The sequence below is a fragment of the Sesamum indicum genome, linkage group LG7 (assembly GCF_026168435.1).
Source record: "Sesamum indicum cultivar Baizhima isolate 11 linkage group LG7, ASM2616843v1, whole genome shotgun sequence".
In the NCBI taxonomy this organism is placed as follows: domain Eukaryota; kingdom Viridiplantae; phylum Streptophyta; class Magnoliopsida; order Lamiales; family Pedaliaceae; genus Sesamum; species Sesamum indicum.
Window position 1 is genome coordinate 6,575,922 of NC_142663.1, and position 16,001 is coordinate 6,591,922.

The window sequence follows — 16,001 nt, forward strand, 5'->3', positions numbered from 1 at the left end:
ATACATACATCGATATATGTGTTTAATCCCGTCAAATATTTTGTTAAGGATTCAAATGCACGTTAAATAATGTGTTATGCATAAAAAGATGTCGATATATTTATTTAATTTTTTTATATTTAAATGTATTAAATAATGAGATTAATAATTTTCAAGAAAAACTATTAATATAGATAGTTTATTTAAATTCTAAATCAAATATTGTAAAAAACTTGAAATGAATATGTCAATTGATAAACGTATTCCAATGTTTTCTGGACCTTTGCTTAAAACAAATAAAGAAGAATATGGGACATGTTTGATTCGTTTCAAAATGTCATTTCAAATGATTCTGCAATAATTGCAAAAATAGTATTCATTGATTTTTTTATGTATTTTAAAATAACAATGATCCAAACACGCCCTAATTTTTTTTAATTTTTTCACTAAAATATGATTTTCTAATAATATTAGGGATAGTTACATTTATATTCTCCAACCTATAATTTGTATACACAAATTATTCATACCTTTTGAAATAATGTTAATATTATTTACACAAACTATTTGTATTTTTTAGAAACTACAGATGTATCCGTTAAAAATATCGACATCATTACACAAGTTATTTCTATTTTTTATAATTCGAGTAAATTACAACGTGCATCTCTAAAATTTGGCATAAAGATACGTGTCATTATTTGAAAATTTTAAATATCATATCTTGATGTTTAATGAAATTATATAATTTTTGAATAGAGTTATAAATTTATGACTTTGATTTGTTATATTTTTATTTTTTTAAAATTAGAAAAAAATCAAACAAATGTATGAAAAATTTTAAAAACTCTTAAAAATAAATATCCATTTAATTTGAAAAATATTTTAAAAAATAAAACTTATAATTTATAGTTCATAATAATATTTTCGATCGATCATTAAAAAATGGATAAAATTTATAATTAATTGTCAAACAAAATTATCAATTATTAAAGTCTTAACTCTTAAGTCTTGCACCTATAAATCACACACTAGTTCTTGACTGCAGAGTGCCAGACTCTGGTAAAAAGATTGTTGATCAAGAAGCTCATGGACTACCCTCACGGCCACCACCACCACCACCATCACCACCGTGATCAGAGAGAAGAGGAAGAATATCCTCCGCCGGCACGACCACCCCCGCCTCCTTTCTACGGCGAAAATGAGCCCCCGCCACCGTTTCCTCCACCTCCAAATGTCTACCACACCTCCCACACGGGTCCCGGACCAGACTACTCGCCACCGTTTCCTCCACCTCCACAAGTCTACCACTCCTCCCACACGGGCCCCGGGCCAGACTACTACCCTCCTCCGCCACCACCCACCTTCCCTGATTACTCTCCGCCGCCACCCCCAGCCGTAGACAGCCCACATCATCATCATAATCATATGCCCCACTTTCCGTCGGGTTTCGCCCACCACACCCACCACAGTGTCGACGAATTTGCTAATAAACCCTCTGTTAAGATGTACTGCAAGGCGGAAACCAACTACTCCTTGAGTATACGTGATGGTAAGGTGATTCTTGCCCGATCCGATCCATCTGACCCTTTCCAGGTGCGCACAAAATCATCTGTTCTTCATACAGTTTTCTATTTTCTTTTTCATAATTTGAAGCTGGATTTTGATCTTGGAGGGGTTGATTGTTAATTTCAGCATTGGATTAAAGATGAGAAGTTCAGCACGAGAGTGAAGGACGAAGAGGGGTTTCCCAGCTTTGCTTTGATCAACAAAGCCACTGGACAGGCCATGAAGCACTCTATTGGGGCTACCCACCCTGTAAACCTCATATCCCTTGCTCTTAATGGATCAATTTCTTTTTAGCTTTTCTTGTTTTTCTGAGTTTATATGTGGGCTGGTGTTGATCTGAAGTTATCTTTGATTTTTGTTCTCTCTAAATTGTGCATAATTATTGGTGAAGAAGATTGTTTTCTGAACCCTACTGGAATGAGAAATTATGCAATAAGAGCATGAACTTTTAAATTTTGCAAGCTTAAACCAACTCTATTCTGCTGGAGTTCTTTGAGTGCCATAGTTTCGTTGGTTTTCCACTCTGGCGAGAACCATATGAAGTTCAAAAGCAATTTTAGGGACTAATAGAGAAGATAAGTGGAGATGAAATGCGTATAAGAACCATGGTTCAAAGTATTTATCGAGCGGATCCGATAATATCCACTGATGCCTATTAAGTCTCCAAGTATAGATGACCTCTGGTAATATCGGAATAATATTCGATAACATCATTTTTTGTGGATGCTATATACTACAATGAAATTGATCTTCTTTTTTGGAAATTTTTAGAAATATGATATACTTAATGTATTATTACGATTATAATTAATATTCTCTTATTACTTTTGCTAATGAACTATTTTTTTACAACAACTTCAAGTTTAAGAATAACGTATTATTTAATTTTATCCTAAAACTTCTTAATATATACTAATGAGTTCTATATTATGTTAATTGCACTTGATTCTTCTATTTTTATTATATTTTTAGAGTTTATTTGTGTTTTATAATGCTTTTTTTTGGTATTGCCCAATAATATCTTGATATGCCGCATCCGATACAACTACTTTGAACTATGATAAGAACTTGAAGCAAGGAGGTTTTGCCTTTCTTCCCTCAGAGAATTGTTAATATGTTTTTTGGCAAACTACTTAGTACATGCATATAGAAGTTTATGAAGCTACTAGTTTCAAGGGACCTCAATTACTTGAGAAGGTTAATATATTATGGCAAAATGCTTTGAATTGGCAACGGCAGTTCTTGGCTAATTACTGGGGCAGTAGATCTCGTATAGTTGTTGATTAGTGCCAATTGCACAATTCTAATGCCTCCATTGGTGGCTGTTGGTTTTCTGACTTTTGAATCCTTTCATTTGAATTGGGCTGATCAGCATATATATAAGCTTTCTGCTGTTATCTGCTGCTATTTGCCTTGCTTCTCCTGACTGTTGGTTTCTGACTTGTGAATCCTTTCATTTGAATTGGGCTGATCATCATATATATAAAGCTTTCTGCTGTTATCTTCTGCTATTTGCCTTGCTTCTCCTTGGGGCAAAAACAGTCGAGAAAACCAAAAACAGTAGTTGTTAGTGAGGTGTTTCTCTCCCGATCAATGTTTATTGTAATCGCCTGTTGGGCTTATCTGACAGGTCCAGTTGATTCCTTACAATCCTAATGCTCTTGATGAGTCCATTTTGTGGACGGAAAGCAAGGACCTGGGCGACGGTTACCGAGCCATAAGGATGGTGAACAACATTCGCCTGAATGTGGATGCTTTCCATGGAGATAAAAACCATGGCGGTGTTCGTGATGGCTCTCTAATCGTTCTTTGGGAATGGAAGAAGGGTGATAATCAACGATGGAAGATCGTTCCCTACTGTGAGTCTCTCTGCATAATATCAAGATTATATTTAGTTGTGTGTCAGTTTCTTGTATTGGGATTTTCAGAATTGTTGTTCTTTCACATGATTCCTAATTCGTCTCTATATTCTCAGGAAACAACAACTGCTGCTGTCTAGCTGCATTCTTCATGTTTGCTGGTGTTTCAGTATCTGAAATTGAATTCGGTTGTCTCATTCAATAGCTTCTACTGTTAATGTAAACATAATGCGCCTTTGCACTTAATCCCCAGGTCGTACCTTAAACTTCCATCTATATTTCGATGATTGTAGTAACCTCCGACCGAGGGGTTCGCGTTGGTTTCTTATGTAAGACAAACTACTTCATATACCTGATAATGTATATGTATGAACTACTCTCCGGGTATGATATGTTCGACTTTGTGATACAGATGGTCCATGCCAATTCTTGATGAACAAAAGATGGTCAGATGGTCCATGCCAATTCTTGATGAACAAAAGAAACCATCAATGGCTCAATTCACACCCACACCCACACCCACACCCACACCCACACCCGTATATGTGCGTTAAACTTGAGAGATATTGAGGCCAACTTGAGGATCAAGACTCATCCTTTAAACAATGATTTATGGTGCTTAGTTAACTATATGATGTAAAGCAAGAGGTTGATATATTTTTGGAGTGTTTTGACAAAATTGTGTGGTTTAATAACAAAATTTTAAACTGTCATAACTTTTTATTTGATTGGAATTACGGGGTAATATACTCACCATTTCGATCATTTTCAAGAGAATAATCCAACTCTTCACCATTATTGTCATGTTTGTCGTGAAATATCATTTCGATTGTTGTATGAGCTTTTTTTTAGATTTTTTCATTTTTCGCTGAGTTTGAATTGCTTTCTTTTTTTTTTTCTTTTTTTAATTTTCTACAGTTGTCTTCTGGACCTTAAAATTTTTCCGAAATATTACTAGTATGGTAAGGTATTTCTGGGTGAAATCAGATGGACTTTTGAGACAATTTAAAACTTTTAGCTAGAGATTGCTCAAATAATAAACTATTTTCACATGTAATATGTATATTGTTTCTTTGTTCCACTTACAGTATATTGAATGTTGTAATAGTATATTATTTGCTTTAGAATCATTGCTGTATTAAAAAAAAAAAAAAACTATTATCACTTTCAATACCAAATTTTCAAGAATATTGAAAACGTCTTCTCAATATTCTTTACTTTTCAATTCCATCACTATGATAATATTTTAATGTACTTGACAATTGGTTTGAGAAGGTACAAGAATTTGTTGTGCATGCGGCGACATTCGCGCTCAATTCGGCTTTGACGTAATTGGATCAAATGATGAATCATATGGCCATCTTCCCTCACCTTATGGCAAAAGTAACTCCAACATTGGATGGGAGCTACAATTTAAAATACTGATTAATTACATAATAAATATAGTACAGCTTAATTGATTCTTGGTTCGACTACACATGATATAAATAAGAATATTTCCTAAAAGTTTGGCTAATTAAACTAGATTTTTTAGCACCTTCACTACTCTACCATTCATTTCTTATTTTTCATCCATTTGTCAATTCTAAAAATAAAAGCAATACTTTAAGTCAAAAAATAATAGATGACTTTTTTCTTTTTTAAAAATTATGAGAAGAACGTCAATGTTATACAAATTATCTATACTTTTTGGCTATCATGGGTGGTTTTTGATATTACGTGAAAAAATAGGATTACTTGTATAAATAAAACTATAAATTAAGGGGTCTAAATATAATTATATCTATTTAAAATGATGTTATAAAATAAAATGCAAAATATTATCATATTAATAAAGTATTGAATAACATTAACATTAGAATATCACATTTACTCAAAATTTACATTTGTCGAAGATAAAAAAAAAATTAATACTTACCAAAAACATATGAGGAATTATAACTTAAATACAATTTAATTGAGCTTAATTAATCATATAAATAGATAATTTAAACCAATCACATAACAAATAGATTTTACTCCAATCGAATTTGAATTTAAATTTTGACACAACAAATAAAGTTTCATAGTTTTTATTATCACCGTTGCGATTAAAAGGTAGTGATGTACAACTTAGTTAATGCCTATCACTTTAAGAATAATCGTGCGGTTTGAGCCTGAAGATCTCTTCTTAGAGATTTTGAGATCAAATCGTAGATGTGCAATTGAATGGGTGTGAAAATTGGGGTGAAATCTCCGACTTTTTATAATTATGATGTCTCATGAGTTCAAATTTTATCTGCATGTCGATATTGAACTATTTAAAAAATTATACGTACACTTGTTAGAAATGTTCAACATCATTTACACACCTCTATTTTTTGAAAAATTATATAGATACACCTAAAAATCGTCAACATCATTATATAGCTACCTTGGTGTCTGGTTTTTTAGGGGTGATTTTTGCAAGTACACAAAAAATAGAATGGTGTATGTAAATAGACCGTAAATTATGGGTGTAATTTGAATAATAATTGGTTAATTATAAAATTTGATATTGATTGTTAGAATTGTTAATTATTGAAATTTGAAATTTATGATATAATTATATTTCACGAGAAATTATAAATAAATTGATTTTTTTAATATATAGATAAGAAATTGGAGGTGATTGAGAAACAAAAGTTTAGTGGGTAATTTCGGAAATTCGAAAATTGTTGGGTGGTAAATATAAATTTTCCCCAGTTAAGTTCATCCTAGAACTTGCAGTTGGGGGAGAAAAATCAGAAATTAAACAAATACTGATCCGCCGGAATTTCCTTAGAACGCACCCCAACAGTTTCAATTTCCTTCAGTCTCACACAACATTTCACAAAAAGATTTATGTGCAAACAACGCGGATCGGGTCGTACCTTCTTGAAACACTCATCTCTATTGCAGGCGGAAGTTTGAAGGACCCGGATCAACGCACAGAAATACTTTCGGGTCCAGCAGATGATTCTTTTTGCCGTTGCGGATTTCGCTATCTAACTAGGTAATTGGCTTGAATATTTGTGCGGTTTTCTTTTCGCTCCGTATGGTGCATTGTTGATTGGGTTTTTGTTTATCTTGAATTGTGGATGTTTTGATGCTTGGATCTAGGAAAGTGGTTGTGGAAACTGTGATTGTTTTATTTTTGTGATTGGTGGTTTGCTTATTCATTTTCTGGAGTATTGTGTTTGCGTTGAGAGTGAATATGGAGAACTGGATTCTATTTCAGTGCCTAAACTGAATTGTGTGGTTGGTGTTAATTGAAAATAAGACTGTTATATGATATGATGTTTCGGATGTTGATTTCTCCTGTTAAATTGGAGCGACATAGAGTGATTAGAGAAAGCATCACGTTAGGCCTGGCTGCTATGTATAAGTGAGTAACTACTGGCAGTTGTTTGATTTGAAGAGCTAGAGAGGAACTGCAAATTTAGAAACTCGGGATCGCATAATTTATTTTTTCTAAAAGATTGGTGTAGATGAACTTTTTTATCGCAGTTTTGTTGTGTGAACTTTATACACTCTAGATAGGATAGTTCATGCAGTCTTGGATCCAAAAGAGCAGCTCCAGTCACATTATAAGATGCCACCATTCATTGGTTTATAACATTAAGCCACAGAATGATTTTATAGTTTCCATGGATCTTGGTTTTGCATTTATACTGGAGTATTTAGGCAGACAATATTTGATCAAGGAGCAATTCGGCATATTGTAATAGAAGAATATAAGCAGCAGTGAAGGCTTGAAATTATGATCCTGGTCTGCATGTGCTTCAGATGATCTAATTTGCTAATGCAGATTTGAAATTAAGTCCTTTTCTCCTTGAACAGTCCAATTTTCTGATAGCTAGCTCTTATTTGTATGATAACTAAATCCGTATGAGCTTTTAGATGTCAAATGCATCTTGTCACTCTATAGTACATTCTGGTTTGTTTCTGTATTTCAAGTTCACTGATTTATTCCTAAATGAGGCACTGATATCCAGATATTGATTCATAATCTCCGTAGGGGTTTCCCATTCTATAATCCTACTTTATGCTTAAAAAAGAAGCTTAGAAGTTTAACTACTATATCTGTTTCCCTCCTATGTTTTTTTGAGCTACTGTTACTGTATCTGTTTCCTAGAATTTTATGGATGTGTCTTTGTGTTTTCATGCAGTTGTGGTTTTCAGGAACAAACTTGATTAATTAAAACCTAACCTTTATCACCTCCATCTATGTTTGGAGGTCTCGTGTCTAACCCTATCAATAGTCCTCATTTACGCAAGTCTGGAAGCCGACCTGTTGTGTTTGATACTGGTAAGAGAATATTCATCTCCATGTATCTCTTATCATCTGCATAGTATCCATTTTGCTATTCCTGCAATGGATGTCTGACATGTTTGCATAATATAATATTATCTGCTAGGTGTGAGTGAGCTGGGAAACAGTTCTGAAGAAGATCTTTTGCTTTCTCTAGAGACAAATGAGATGAAGGGTGGCGTCACACCATTAAGCAGCGCGGCAATTATGCCGTCTCCGCTTCTGCTATGGAGATTCAAGGTATTCCTATAATTTGATCTCAGAGTGGCAATGTTTTTGGTTCTGCTGAGAAGAAGTCTTAAAACTCCATATCAATTTCCATGCCATTTTTTTTTCTTCCTGATTTTATTCTTCTTTCTTTGCATTTAAAGATATTTAACAATAATTAGGCCAATAGAAGGACCGAACATTGGTTCACTGTGATACTATTTGAAAATCTGGCTACATGAGTTGATAATTGTCCTACCATGTGATTTATTCTTAAATCTAGAACAGTAAAGTATCTGTCTCAAGGTTTCTGGGGAAAGTGAGAGGAAAGTTGAGCAATTATGTTTATGGTGTGAAACGCTACTGGAAAACCAAGCAAAAGGGACTGTAGTTTGAAATATGAGAAAATGAAAGCATTATTTGCTGTCCAGGAGAAGTTATGTTCTGATTGCCAATTGCATGCACTGTACTATTGGTAGTTCATCCTTTCGGGCACTTTCTGCTCCATTTCTGTATATGTAGAAAGATCGATTATTCTAAATTTAAGTGTGTGTTGATAGTTTTTTGTTGTGCCCTTGATGACATTCTATAAAACAATCTTATTTGATTATTTCCTGTTAAAAACAGACTTGGTGCTGTTCCTTGAATCACTGATTTCTTTTGGTGGTTCTGAATTATGCTTTCTTGCTTTAGTGATTCAGCTTTAAAAATCCTGCTAGTGAGCTGAACAACTGTGTCTTTTGTCTATGTTCCTAATCCTATTCAGCTTATCATTTTCAACATAACTTAATAAACAGGTTCTGCTGTTTTTCATCTGGGGATTCAGTTGTTGCAAGGTGAGTTCCCATCTTTACTTAATACCCACTTTCATGTATATGTATCCATTTTGTATACCCACACACAAGCTCCAGACTTGTGTAATTCTTGTTTCATATATTTGTGGTTTGGATGTGGAAATCTAATGATTGGTAAATTGGTCCCTGTACCTACAATTCACAGATTGGATGGGATTCCGTCATGAGAATGAGTGCAGACCTGCGGGATTTATTTTTATATGAGGCTTTCTTGTATTATAATCCCCTCCTTCTTGTGGTAAGTCAATTATTATGATTGATTTTTCTGAAATTCAGAGATTCAGTGCCAAAATTCACATGTACTATCAATTCAAGCCTCTTTTCTTTCCATTTGGTTGTTATTGCAGACTATGATGGTTTGGCTCTGGGGAATAAATTTATGGGTTTTTGCCCAAGCTAATGTTGGTTATGCCAAAATTTTTGACCTGGATCAAAGCCATCTAACTCATCGAGAGATATGGAAGGTATGCACAAGTTTGAAAAAAATCATATTCTGTTGTTAGTTAATAGTCTCCATCTATTGCCCTTAAATCTGTTTGACTCACTGCTATTCTCTTGCACTACTGTGCAAATGTTTTGTTTGTTTCTACTTAGTTGCTGAGAGAATAATGCTCTCAGTAAGATATAATGTTCCTTCCATCACTACACTGGTAATGCACGGATTGTGTCATCTATCCTTGTCTTTCTCTATGCATTATAAAGGATGTTTGACTTTGGACATTATTTGTCCTCATCATTTCGGGCTACTGGTTCTTGAGACTTTAATCTAAGACACTTATCTATTTTGTTTACTTGAAGCAATATGCTTCCTAAATGTTTTTTTTTTTTTTCCTGCCGGGAGTTACATGCATTTGATGTGTATTAGCATGACCCTTTGCTGACTTTTTCGTATGTTGTATGCTACCACATGCATTAGTAATATAATTTTTTGTTGCCTGGAGAAACTTTATGATTGCGTTGCCAAGTTGCGGCTTAAATAGGCAGACTGTGAGTGATCTGTACTTTGGTATTATGACATCCTGACATCAAAGTAGATGCAAAATTATATGATAATTTCTTCTTTTTCTTTCCTTTTCAGTTGGCAGCTTTTTTGCTTTATGATTGAGTTTTTACCAAACAAGTATTCCTTATCTGTCAGCATTACAACAATCTGGCACATTAACTATTGAAATGAATATCTGTGTTCTTGTGTCACTGCGTGTCTTATTTACATATTTTTTCTCTAATGACGATTACAGAGAAGGTATTCATGTGCATCTTCATGCCATAGAATTAGGTCATAAGTATGGACTTTTGGATTCTGCTGAGCACATGCCAGAAATTTTTTTGCATCCTCATGGAATTTGATACTTTTCAATACCCTTTGGGTATCAAGCAATTGGATCACTAGAATTAGAATTACAACACACCATTCAAATTTGAAATTTTATTTCTCTGTTGAAGTAGTTTCTTCATCTCTCTTAGTGTCTTTTTTCTTTTCCTGATGTTGGTTATTTTACTTACAATCATTTAATGTCTCAGTGCGCTACCTGGATGACCATCGTTGTTCCAACTAGCATGACAGCGTATCTTTATCTGTATTCTCATGGTGAAGTTTCATTGGCTGCATCTCAACCAGTGTAATAGATGCTTCCTCTCCCAGAAACTGTTTGATGCTTTGTTTTACAATCCTGCAAATGATTTGATTGTTCAGCATATGGGTGAACTTTCATTAGCTCTCTTGAATATGATGAGCATGGACTGAAACATACTTGTAGGAATCATGTTATTTGTGGTCAAGATCCAATACTTTTCCTCCTCTGGCAAGGAATCATTTAACTTTGGACATTAAATATTTTGTTTGTTTCTCTACATTTGTAACATCGTATCTGGGATAAATAATACAATTGCTCTACAAAAATATAACATTTTCCAGTTCTATGTTTGAAGAAATAACTAGATGCTCTAGTAAAGATAATTATGCCTAGTCATCTGGGGCACGTATGGCAGAGAGTGGGGGCTGATAAAGATAAATGCATTTATATCATGTCATTTGATGTATTTTTAATGCATGATTTAACGCTATGGTCATGCTAGGTCTTCCTTGGTTCACTTATTGTCATCTTTGTTTTGGACTAGCATGGATAATGATGGAACCTGACCTGCCAAGGACAGACGTGTTTTTGTTTTAGCAATGATGTAGTAACATTTGTCTTGGCAACTGCAGGTGCTTTTGTATACTGCTGTTGCAATGACCCTAATATTTCCCTTTGATATCTTCTATCTCTCATCCCGTTTCTTTTTGTTGAGGACTATTTGGCGGATAATGTTCCCATTACAGGCAAGTTTTTAGTAGTGTAATGATTTTCTGGTGCAATTTCAACTTGTGTTCCCCCTAAAAGCAATTCATTTTCCACACTTGTTTGCATTAGATTGAGTTAGTTATGATTGGTAGTATATTATATGTTCGTTGGTAAAGTGACTTGAAGCTGTAACCTCTTTGTTGGCTCCCAGATTATGGAACACCTCGTGTCCTCCCTTGTCTTAAGCCTGCTTCCATCTTATTCTCCATATTGTTTATCTCTGCCAAATTTAAAAGCTTTCTTTTAAATTTGATTGCTTCACTTTGTATATTCTGTTATTTTGATGCCTTCTTGATTGGCTCTCCTTCCTAGCTGTTACCAAACAAACACCAAATGCAAGTGAAACCTATGCTATTCATATGCTAGCCCTGATTCTTTGCAATGTGAAGTGTTTCACATTGACCGAACTTCTCTCTGCATCTATTTTATTCATGTTCGCTTTCACTGCTAAGATAGATATGTATGAGTCATAATACTTGAATGTTGTTACAATACTTTTATTCTTATAGAATTGGTTTTCTTGACACAGGCAATCTCATTTGCTGACTTCTTTTTGGCTGATATTTTTACCTCTATGTCAAAGGTATGCATCCCATTGTCCTCGGTTATTTCTTATGGGTTACCAAGTATAGTGCTTCATGATCAAATATAAGTTTACAAATGCTGCCAGTGCTATTTAATACCATCTTCAACTGATGAGCCACTTGTTTTTTACATGAGAACCTGTTTTTAGTTGATTGCTTGTCTACCAGTCTTATGGATAGAGCACGTTGTGTCTGGTTTATAAATTACGTGTTCCTTTTTCTCTGTCTATACCTGTTCCGAATAGGGGTAATTAAACATCCAAGTAATTCAGCTTCCCCATTCACAAAATTCTAGTGATGCTTTCAGATGTTGAAAAAGTTGGTTACTAGTTTATTAAGATCGTAGATTCCAAATTTAGTCACTATGGTGATAGTTTCCCGGTTTCAGCATCTCTCCCTGAAGGAGATAAGATCCTAATCCAGTTGAGGTTTCAATCTTTTTCTCTTAAACCAGTGAGACGCTAAATGGTGGAGATGGGATCTTAGGTATCTTTCGGCCTATGATTTAGGCAACTAAGAAAGAAGTTTACTGCACGAAAAATGTTTCTGTAGAAAATAAGTCCCCTTTGCAAGAAGTAATCAGTTTCCTCCAGAGTTTTAATGCACTATACGAATTTGCTATAGCCCTCTGGCTGTGTTATCTAGTCACATGACCAGGAGAATGAATCTTTAAGGCAGCAAGTTCAAGACAAAGCTCTCTAAAGACTTTTAGTTGGTTTTGACATCATTGAAAAGGTTTAAACACCAAGTTGTCATTCAGTGGAAATCTTTCTTCAATTGAAGAGTTCTAAAACGGCAAAGAGATGACTGCTGTAGAGGCAGAAACTCCCAGGGAAGCTTGCTGGAGGAGGGCACAGAGAATAATTATTATGAGTTAATAGACCATAATATTGTTACATAGATGAAAATTATATGATCAAAATGACTGTCGTAGTTGATCAGAAAATGATCAAATAATATCTGAAACTATTCATATGATGCTCGATGAGCTAATGGAACTTGTCGGTTTTACTCTCTTTCCTCTTCCATTTCCCGGCAAAATACTGAAGCCAAAGAGTTGGGTGGTGGAATCAGAGACCTGTATGAAACTAAATTTTCCCGAGGTTTAAACCATAGGTTACTGATTTTGCTCTTGAGGACACTATCCCCATCCATGAAACAAGAAAGAGACAAATCCGACCCTGATCAAGTTGAGAACTTCAGATTTCTTCTGAGAAAACTGTTCATATATAATCTAAGCTAGTTGTCACATGATATATATACCCTTGATTCCTGGAAAAAATATATATGGTAATCCAGGAGGTTAATCAAATTATTCTGTATGCTCCTGGTTCAGGAAAAAACCATTATTATGATTAAGATGACCATGGTTTATGTCATAACATTGTGCTTTTGAATTTTTTTCTCTCGTGACAATTCTTCAATAACGGCTAGAAGCTGATGTAATTTTATTTCAAGGATATTTTTTCTCTTTTTCCATTTTAGTTCCTTTTACTGTCTCTGCACAAACCTGCTGTTGTTTGGCCATCATTAAGTGTATTTTTTTTCTTAATGTTTTCCATCTCTGCAGGTTTTCTCGGATTTGGAGCGCTCAGTTTGCCGAATGGTCCATCGCCAGGTTAATGTTTCCATTTTATCTAAACTTTTTCTTGTTTACTGATAGTAATTACAGCTAAGAGGACCTTGTCCAGTTTACTTGGCTGTGGTTTATAAGAGTCAGATTTTCTATGGCAGCCAAAATTATTCTCTTGCACTAATCAGATATTAAACGTTGAGTGCTAGGGTTCTGTTAATTTTCATTTTAATATCTTTGGTGCTGGAGTTTCTGCTGAAACTTGATGGACATTTTCTAGTTATATTGTTCGCGAAATATCTTATGCGAATGCAAGTTCTAGTGGAAATTGATGCGAATTCTCTAGTTACACTGTTTGCACAATGTCTTATATGAATGCATTTCTTTAGAGCTTGCCCCTTTCCTTACATAAGGCAATCCATATATGTGCAGGTTGCTACCATTGCATGGTTTGAGGCAGATTCTGTTTGTGGAAGTCACGCTGTTGCAATACCTATAGTTCTTGTTTTGCCTTACATTTTTCGTTTATTTCAATGTCTTCGGCAATATAAGGATACAAGAGAAAAGACGGCTCTTCTAAATGGTAAGTTGCTTTATGTTTCTTGAATTTATTCTGTAATGACATTAAGTTTTTAGAGGAACTGGGCATGACTTGGTTTTCTATGTGTGTCTGTGTGTCTTTTCTCCCTCCTGTCAGCTACACACTTTTAGATGGAGACTACCTGGAATGAATGGAATTAGGTTGATCTGTAATAAAAATACTTGTTCATGATTTTTTTTCTTTGAAAAAGAAAGGTCCTTGTTCAAGGTGCCTTATGGTCCAGCATATATTTCTGTTTTGGTTTCTTTTCTTAAGTTAGGCTCTCATGCTTCCAAAATTTGATATGAAGTTGTGTGCTATTTTTCTTCATAATTGTTCCAACAATCCCTTTTCTTTCTCTTCCAATATGATTCAAAGCCATAAATCCTGGTTTTGCAAGCATGAATTGTGGTAGAACTAGTCAATTTAAGAGTTGGTTTGAGTGTGAAGTTGCTTTGCATAACTTTATTTTTTCTCTTTTCCCAGCCTTAAAGTATTCAACGGCAGTACCAGTTATATTTCTTTCAGCCCTCAAGTATCACGTTTTTCCTGAGAAATGGACAAATATATATAGGCCTCTCTGGCTGTTATCGAGTGTATTGAACTCTTTGTACTCGTTCTACTGGGATATTACACGCGATTGGGACTTGAGGTACATATACTGTGATATTGGTCTAACCTATTTCTGATATTCCAACGAAGTGAGATTAATACTCAATTCTGTAACTAGTTTCTGAGAACATATTCTCAGTTATTTCTCAAAGATCATTGTTTTTTCTTATCTCTTTTTTCTTTTTTTGGGGGGGGGGGGGATCAGTTGAAACTTACCACCTACTTTTTTCTTTTCTCGCAGTTGCTTCACTCGGATTTTCAAGTTCAGCAAACCGCACATCTTATCCCACATATTATATGGAAGGAAATGGGTAAAGCAGAACTTCTTTCCTTTGCTATTTTTCTATCTTTGCATGTATGATCATATTAGTTATTGAATATTTTATTTTCCCAATAATTTGATTGATGCTTTCAAATATCTATTATACACAAAGAAAAAGGCCTCTAACTTGGGTGGCTGCAAATTGTACGCAATACCTTGTCAAGCTAACCCTTTGTGCTTGGAATCTGGCAGGTCTATTTTTGGGTAATCGGGAGCAATCTTATTCTGCGATGCACATGGACGTACAAGCTGTCAGCCCATCTTCGCCATAACTACCTCACCGTGTTCACCATAACTGCCCTTGAGATGCTGCGCCGTTTCCAGTGGGTATTCTTTCGGGTGGAGAACGAGTGGAATAAAATGAACAAATCAAATATTCAGCTGGCCATGATGGACTTGCCGAAAGAGGAAGATAAATTGCTTAATCCCAATGGTCATAGTGTATAGAATTGACTAAACAGTAGATTGGTTTAGCAGCATTTCTTGAGGTGATCTACGTCCTCCTCCTCCTCCTCATTGGGAAGGTAGACACCCAGCCCCATTTTCTCTCATCATTCTATATAAAAAGAAATACCTTTTTTGGTATTAGTAGCAATATTAAATTGACTCATCTTTTCTCTTACATGTGAGAAAACATGTTGATTATTCTGTGGCATTCATTTGGATTCATGCTTTGATACAAAGTTAAATCCTTTGGCATTCATTTGGATTCATGCTTTGATACAAAGTTAAATCCTTCTGTCTTACCTAATTATCCATACAGGATTCCTTTCTCACCATACAAAACAACAATCAATCTAGGGTAAAGCAGTTTGCGACAGTTTAAAATAAGTATTTAATGTCAGTTTACTGTTGAAAATAAGCTAAAAAGTTGTTTTTGGTTTGCAACTTTTGGTTTTGAAATTGATATTTGGGATTGCTATTTCTTTTTTCTTTGTTTTTGGTGATCTTAGTTTCAGAGAGTGTTTGCAAAAATTTTCGCATTTAAAAAAGTAATTTTTGTAAAAAAGGTAGGAAATTGTAGTAGAATCAAAAGTGTGTAGTGTTTGTCAAAAAAGTGAAAAGCAAATAAAAGTTAAATTGGATAGTGTTTGAAAAAAAATTACTTCTAAAATAAATTTAATTGATAAATGATTGTCTTGTTTTTATGTGTTAAAAAGATATTATGTTTTTGCTTATTATTTCATTTGTTGTTTGTCTCTAATAAT

At 34.4% G+C, this 16,001-nt stretch overlaps 2 protein-coding genes across 4 annotated transcripts; both read left to right on the forward strand.

Annotated features, from left to right (window-relative positions):
• The first annotated feature begins 1,011 nt into the window (after positions 1-1,011).
• Positions 1,012-3,816, forward strand: EULS3 (hydroxyproline-rich glycoprotein family protein). The gene is made up of 4 exons (XM_011085417.3): positions 1,012-1,575; positions 1,675-1,797; positions 3,179-3,407; positions 3,524-3,816. Coding segments are annotated over exons 1-4 (861 nt in total). The 5' UTR covers positions 1,012-1,068; the 3' UTR covers positions 3,526-3,816.
• A 2,319-nt stretch (positions 3,817-6,135) lies between these two features.
• On the forward strand, positions 6,136-15,415 carry LOC105166168 (EXS (ERD1/XPR1/SYG1) family protein). 3 transcript variants are annotated; one of them, XM_020695531.2, is made up of 14 exons: positions 6,136-6,420; positions 7,590-7,716; positions 7,826-7,959; positions 8,724-8,762; positions 8,926-9,018; positions 9,128-9,244; positions 10,302-10,397; positions 10,987-11,100; positions 11,652-11,705; positions 13,277-13,324; positions 13,712-13,862; positions 14,346-14,511; positions 14,713-14,782; positions 14,986-15,415. In XM_020695531.2, exons 2-14 carry the CDS (start codon positions 7,635-7,637, stop codon positions 15,238-15,240), a joined length of 1,419 nt encoding a protein of 472 aa, XP_020551190.1. In that variant the 5' UTR covers positions 6,136-6,420; positions 7,590-7,634; the 3' UTR covers positions 15,241-15,415. The 3 variants fall into 3 exon arrangements, with proteins under 3 accessions (XP_020551190.1, XP_011083720.1, XP_020551191.1); XM_011085418.3 differs by having other exon boundaries at positions 6,137-6,420; positions 7,577-7,716; XM_020695532.2 differs by having other exon boundaries at positions 6,137-6,420; positions 7,645-7,716.
• The last annotated feature ends 586 nt before the right edge of the window (positions 15,416-16,001 follow it).

Coding starts and splice junctions, on each gene's coding strand:
- LOC105166168 (XM_020695531.2), top strand. CDS start 7,635: ATGTTTGGAGGTCTCGTGTCTAACCCTATCAATAGTCCTCATTTACGC. Junction 10,398..10,986: donor CATTGGCTGCATCTCAACCA/GTGTAATAGATG, acceptor TGGCAACTGCAG/GTGCTTTTGTATACTGCTGT. Junction 14,512..14,712: donor ACACGCGATTGGGACTTGAG/GTACATATACTG, acceptor CTTTTCTCGCAG/TTGCTTCACTCGGATTTTCA.
- EULS3 (XM_011085417.3), top strand. CDS start 1,069: ATGGACTACCCTCACGGCCACCACCACCACCACCATCACCACCGTGAT. Junction 1,576..1,674: donor ATCCATCTGACCCTTTCCAG/GTGCGCACAAAA, acceptor TGTTAATTTCAG/CATTGGATTAAAGATGAGAA. Junction 1,798..3,178: donor CTATTGGGGCTACCCACCCT/GTAAACCTCATA, acceptor CTTATCTGACAG/GTCCAGTTGATTCCTTACAA.